Below are 6,331 nucleotides of genomic sequence, written 5' to 3' on the forward strand. Positions count from 1 at the left end.
GCAACCCCCAGAAATTACTCTAAAATACTTAGTGAAAGGTATCATAATTTTAATGTGACAAGACATGTTTCCTTACAGTTCTTTGGTGGAGAGTAAGTAGTTAGATTTCTTTTCCATACTTGCAAAAGTCCCGAGTAAGAGCAGATGTTGTCCCAGTGGGAAATAACCTCACATCATGAAATTTCTGAGGTGACATACTTGGAATACTTGACTCTCTCGAGCTCCTTTCCCATATGCTTTTGGAAGTTTTCACATTTTGGTTTCTGTCTCTCTAGGAAACCTTCTCATCCTCAGCTTGAAGCCTTCGTTAAGCATATGTCCAAAGGGTCTGCAGCCCAAATGGATGGTTCTCTGAGCAGCCTGCCTCACTTCCCCAGCCATTCATTGTGTGAAATGGGAGAGCTTACACAGACAGGTGAGTTCCCCTAGCAGCTCTGTCTCATCCTCTGCTCTGTTAAACACAGTCTGCTTGAAAAGGGATCTTCTGATTCTCTTTGTGTTGACATAAATGCTTTTTTATGGAAGCTTATCATGTTGGTCATATCCTAAGCTATGCTGGGATATGTAACTCAGCTGTAAAAGTGGGAACAGTTTAGAAACCATGCTTTGTCCTAAAGCTTGACAATCCTGTTACACACTGGTCAATCTTGGCATATCTTTTAAATTCTTTTGTAGCAAGTCAGAGCACCTTTCTTTCATGTTGTTTCACACCTCAGAACTCCTCTGTTACCCTTGTGACAAACAGCTTTGATCAGTCCCTCCTGAGGAAGATCTGGTGCTCTGTTGCTGACAGGGCTGGGATTCAAAGGGACCCTGTGTCCCCTCCAGGAGATGCTGATGTAGCAGACAAACATGGTGCTTGTGTTATGGAAATGCTTCATGCATCTGGTGCCTGTCAAATCCTTGTGTGTTCTGGGATCCCTTTGGAAGGAATCCTTGGCCACTGTCAAGCCTTGCAAAGTGATGTCAGGAGAAGGTGAGGCAGGACACCACCTAAATTGCACAAACACATGGACTGTGTCACTGAGCTGGCATCTGGGGACTCTGGTGGGATGCAGCAAGGTACATAGAGGTGTTCTAGTGCAGAAGGGGCTCATGCCTATTGCTTTGCTCTTGTGCAAGAGGTGTGGATTCTGGAGTAGAGGTTTTGGCACATGAGAAGGATACACTCTCCAGCTGGATAAAGGCAGAGCTGTAGCATAAATTATCAAACAATTTAAATGCTCCCTGAAGGATGGAGAAGGAGGCTTGATGGAATTGCTACACCTCATGATTGTTTTGTGAGTTTACACACTAATTTAAATTTTGTGTATTTGTGTCCTGACTGCTGGTGGTTTTATTGGCTGCCATAAATTTTCAGGGGCACAGCATTCTCTGCAGGCCTGAAAACCTGACTGAGGTGCAGTCTTCAAAAACTCCTTACTTTTATAGTCATGTTAGACCCCACCAGTCTATGTTTTAGTCCAAAGAATTAATATTAAACCACTGAGGATTTAAACAAATTTTATGGAACCAATGTATTTTCTGTATTTCAGGCTAGTTCCTAGAATCTGAGAGATACTGAAGAATAGAAAATTTCTCATGTTTCAGACAGTTTTCTTAACAGTCATCATAACTGAAGTTCAGATTTGTAAGTTTACCAGTAAGGCTACTAGCTGTAATTTTTTTCTGCGTGACTGCAAAGATTCTCATCATGTGTTGTAATTTCTGTCAAAATTCAGGGGTGGTACAACACTTGCGAAATGGACAACTGCTCCGAGAGATTTACATCAACAAACACAAGCTGCTCCCTAGTGACTGGACAGCCAAGCAGCTCTACTTGGAGACCACAGGGAAAAGCCGAACCCTGCAGAGTGCACTGGCCCTGCTCTACACCTTTTTGCCAGATTTTGACTGGAAGAAAATTAACATGAGGCACCAGTGGAGCACCATTTTCTGCTCAGGAAGCTGTGACTGTCCCATGAGAAACCACTACCTGGAAGAGGAGCAGCGCAGGCAGTACAGCTTACGGGTGAAAAACAATAATTTGGAGAATATATACGTGGATATGGCAAAGATTGTGGGTATTCCCACCAGGCAGCTGAGAGCTTCTAACCCAATAGATTCTCTCTTATGCTATTTCTGTCATAATGTCTCATTTCCATGTACCAAAGCTGGCTGCATTGGTATGGAACACTTCAAAGTAATCAAGAGACACCAGCTGGAGGATGAGAGAGAAAGACAGGAGAAGAAACTTTACTTCTTGTATGCACTATTGGCTACTCATCCTCTCCTCAACCAGACTGTCAATAGGCTGCAGCGTATTGCAGAAGGCAAGAAGGAGGAAGTGTTTGTCCTCTACTCTGCACATGATGTCACCTTGTCACCTGTTCTTAGTGCCTTGGGCATTACAGAGGCCAGATTTCCCAGATTTGCTGCCAGATTAGTTTTTGAGCTGTGGCAGGATGGGAAGAGGCCCAAAGAACATTTTATCCGCATCCTGTACAACGGTGCTGATGTCACATTCCAGACCTCGTTTTGCAAGGATCATTATAAACGTTCCAGCAAGCCAATGTGCCCACTAGAAAAACTTGTCAACTTTGTCAAGAGGGACATGTTCTTAATTTTTAACAGTACAAACTACTATGATGCATGTCATAGGAGAGCACTGTAGAGAAGGGAGGAGGAAAGGAGGCAGTGTTAACTTATGTCAGTGATCTGTTTTCTGGCAGAGGCACAGTTCAGTTTTCTTACTTCTTGTATTTTCATGTGTGAGTACAGAAGGGTAATGCTTGAAACATTATTCAAATAGTTTTATTTTCATTCAGGCTGCAGATGGCCTTCAGTAGAAGAACAAATGCCAAGGGTTATGTGTATGTGTACGCTCACAAATGCTGTTAACTGTTGTGATAAACCATGTGGTGAATGTAAGCTGGCCCTTGCTTGGTAGAGTGAGAGAGCATAGACTTTGTGTTTCTCTGTTCCAGAGCAATAATTGGATAGCCTAAGTTTAAAGCCAAAACTCCATTTTTTTTTCTAGCACCATCTCACTGTCACTTTAAGCACTTAGTGTCAGGGTCATTATGAATTCCAGGTGTCTGCATTAAGGCATTTTAAAGGAATGTTTGAATTTCTTTACTCAGAGGAAGCCTTCTAATATTATGGTCCTTAAAGCAAAGTGCATGTGTGTGTGTGAATACTTCCCTGAGCATGTACAAATGAGCGTGTGCCTTTTGCACCTCACAGACCTAGAAACCCTTGGCTATTGTTGCCAGTGCCAGAGAAGGGTGTACTGGAAAAGGGATACAAAACTCTACTCTCTGATCGCACTTTCAGCACTTTGAATAGTTCAAACACAGTCTAGAAACATGTAAAGGCCTTGTGATGTTAAAATAGACAGCAAACACTAACAGTACCACTAAACCTGAGTGGGAAATTAGAAATCAGTTTTCTGGTGAAATGTTGGGCTCTTTCCCATTGTGAACATGTTCAAGCTGTTGTGCTATGGTACAAATCAGTATTTTAGGAATTTGCTATGGTGACTGCTTGAGACAGCTTGACTAAATACTGAGAAAACTTTGTAGTTGAGTTAGTATTTTTATGGACTAGGAAGCTCTTATTTTGTAAGACCAGACTTGTACATATTGTACTGTGTATATTTATAACACAGTAGATTTTTCTTACTTGTTTAGTTTGTAAAGACTTATGGAGGTCACTTTTTAGACATTTTTTTTTCCTTGATTAGGATGTTTAGACTTAAGAATAAACTGTCTGTTATGGGTAATTTGAACAATGAGTAGATATGAAAACTTCAGACTGCTTTCATCTCTGTAGGAGTAGTAAATTGAGAACCAATTTTTAATAGAATTCCTAGAAATTTTATAATGATGGAGGTTTTTTAACCTCTAGAATAAACTAGTCTGTGACTTGTGATTCAATGGTGCTAGTTTGTCAAAGAAAACATAACTCAACGTAAGTTCTCTGACTCTTGGCATTCCACTCTGTTTTCAATGCTGCATTTGAACATGTTTCTTAAAATAAAATTCTGGGGTCTCTTTGTGGTTTTGTGTGTTATGCTTGTTGTGATTTCCTTAGCTGATTGCAGGAACAAGGTGGATATTGTTAAGCTGCTTGTTGCATTCCTAATTTCTGCACTTAATCTGTCCTGGGCCCCAGTCTGGGCAGGAGCAAGTAAACATTTCATGAATACTGAACTAGAAATCCTAATAGAATATTTGGGGCTTTTGTACCACATTGGAGTGGTAGCCTTCTGTCTAAGAGACTGCTTCTTTGCTGGAGAGCAAATAGGAAGAGAGAATCTGAAAGCTGAGCTGACTTTGGAAATTACATGAAGGGGACCTTTTGCCCAATATAAGTAGCAAAGGCCCATAACTTTTCCTTTATGTTGAGGTAGGACCTCCTGTGATTGTGCCCCCACTGCCTCTTCTCCTGTCACTGGGCAACACTGTGAATATGTCTCTTACAGTTCCCTTCAGGTATTGATGAGATTTCCTTGAGCCTTCTCTGGGCCAAGCAGACCCAGCTCTAACCTCATCTCAGGTGCTCCAGACCCTTGATCATCGTGGCTGTCACTGGGGGCTCTCCAGCAGCTCCATCTCTCTAGTCCTGGTGTGACACTGATAGCTGTTCAGCCAAAAAAGCCTCCACTGTGGTCAGGGCAGTCACAAGAAACCTGGATTGGAGAATTTAGGGAAATCTGGAACTAAATTTCAGTTACCAGCTTCAGGTTGTCAGTACCTGCTCAGCTGTATGTGTGAGGGTCACTGGGTGGGCAGAACCAAATTCTTAATGTAAAAATAATTTTTAAAAAAAGGGCAAAAGCTAATTATTCTTTTGTGTATGCACAGTTCATTAAGATATTAGTCTCTCCTAAACCATACACACAGAGGATCTGCAGCAATGAAAAACTTGATCCATCTCCAGTGCCACCAGAAGAGCTAAAGGAAGAAACAGGGCTGAGATCACGCTCACAAACCTTGGACCTGGCTGTGGAGATAAAGTAATAAGCAAAACTGCATTACTGAAGTCGATTAATCATTACCTTTTGAAGTTTGACCTAATTTATGATTCAATTTGTAATTTCAAGTGGATTTATATTTGGATTAAGGTAACATGTAACTACCTGAATAATGAAAAGAGGAATTGGTGGAAATTTATCTATCTTGGAATTGATAAATAGCCTTTTTGTAGGGGTGCACTGATGAATTAGCTGTACTAACTGGGAAACACTGGCTTGAGCAGTTGCGCAGTTTAATCAAGTGGTAGAGCAGGACTAAAAGCTGCTGCTTTAAGGAATGCTGCTTGAGATCTTGCTCTTGGCTTGAAACCGATGTGGGAGTGGGCTGTTTTGTTGTGTGCTAAACACTGTATTCAGAAACTGATGTTTAAACATGTTGAGCACTTGTAGTGTGCTCAATGAAATCCGCGCAGTGCTTCCTCACCCGACCCAGCTCATTTTCCAGTGCAGTGCTGATGTTCCGTTTCTCCCTGTGCTCCCCTCTGTTCCTTCCATTTCTAGGAAGCCGTAAGCAGGCGCTCCTTGCACACTGAGTGCCAAAGGGCCTGGCCTGAGCTGCCGTGCGTGGTCTGTGCATGAGAAGGGAGGGAAGGGCTCCAGACGGGAATTCCCGGGGCCGCAGCCTGCGGGAGCGGGATCCCCCGGATCCCCCCGATCCCCCCGGATCCCCCGGATCCCCCGGATCCCCCGGATCCCCCGGATCCCCCGAATCCCCGGAGCGCGGCGGGGCGGCGGCGCCCTCGCGTGGCGGCTCCCTGCGCTGCAGCCCGGCGTCGCGGGAGTTACAGCGGGAAGCCTATTCTATATGGAAGTATTAAACAGAGTATTATTTTTTCCTGTCACTTTCCTGGTTTGGTCTCAGTTTGCTTGCCTTGCAGTTTTGTTCCTTCTCCCTTTTTCATACAAAAGTGGCTATGCTGCATGAGATACTATGACCTTATTCAAGCAGTTGAGATGTGACAGAGTCTGAACTTCGTAAATTTCCTTCAAACTGAAATCAAACACCATTAAGCTTGTTGTTTCCAAATGTTAGATAATAAGCCTTCTTCTTGTGGAGAAAGTTGGTGGATTCTTAGAGTCCTGCTCGTCCCGGGTCTGGAGCCGGGATGTCCCTGCAGCCTCCCCTGCCAGGCCAGGGCTCCCAGTGATGGTCTGGGTTTTGGACAACAGCAGAGCTGAATAGTTCCCAAAGAAGAAGCCACATCCCCAGGAAAACTTCCTGCCTTAGCTAACAAACAAGAGCTAGCTAAAAGCAAAGACACAACTCTCCTGGCCTCACAGGAGAGAGAGACGGGGAGGCTGTGAGATCTGAAC

General features: G+C 43.4%; 1 protein-coding gene across 5 annotated transcripts in view; it reads left to right on the forward strand.

Annotated features, from left to right (window-relative positions):
* Positions 1-4,040, forward strand: part of PXYLP1 (2-phosphoxylose phosphatase 1) — a 48,132-nt gene extending 44,092 nt beyond the window's left edge. For all 5 annotated transcript variants that reach the window (XM_030280101.4, XM_030280103.4, XM_072933288.1 and 2 more), the window contains 2 exons: positions 276-415; positions 1,722-4,040. In XM_030280101.4, coding sequence (XP_030135961.4) covers positions 276-415; positions 1,722-2,653 — 1,072 coding nt within the window. In that variant the 3' untranslated portion in view covers positions 2,654-4,040. The remainder of the gene's footprint in view (positions 1-275; positions 416-1,721) is intronic.
* Positions 4,041-6,331: the final 2,291 nt, after the last annotated feature.

Source organism: Taeniopygia guttata, chromosome 9 (genome assembly GCF_048771995.1).
Source record: "Taeniopygia guttata chromosome 9, bTaeGut7.mat, whole genome shotgun sequence".
NCBI classification, from domain to species: Eukaryota; Metazoa; Chordata; class Aves; order Passeriformes; family Estrildidae; genus Taeniopygia; species Taeniopygia guttata.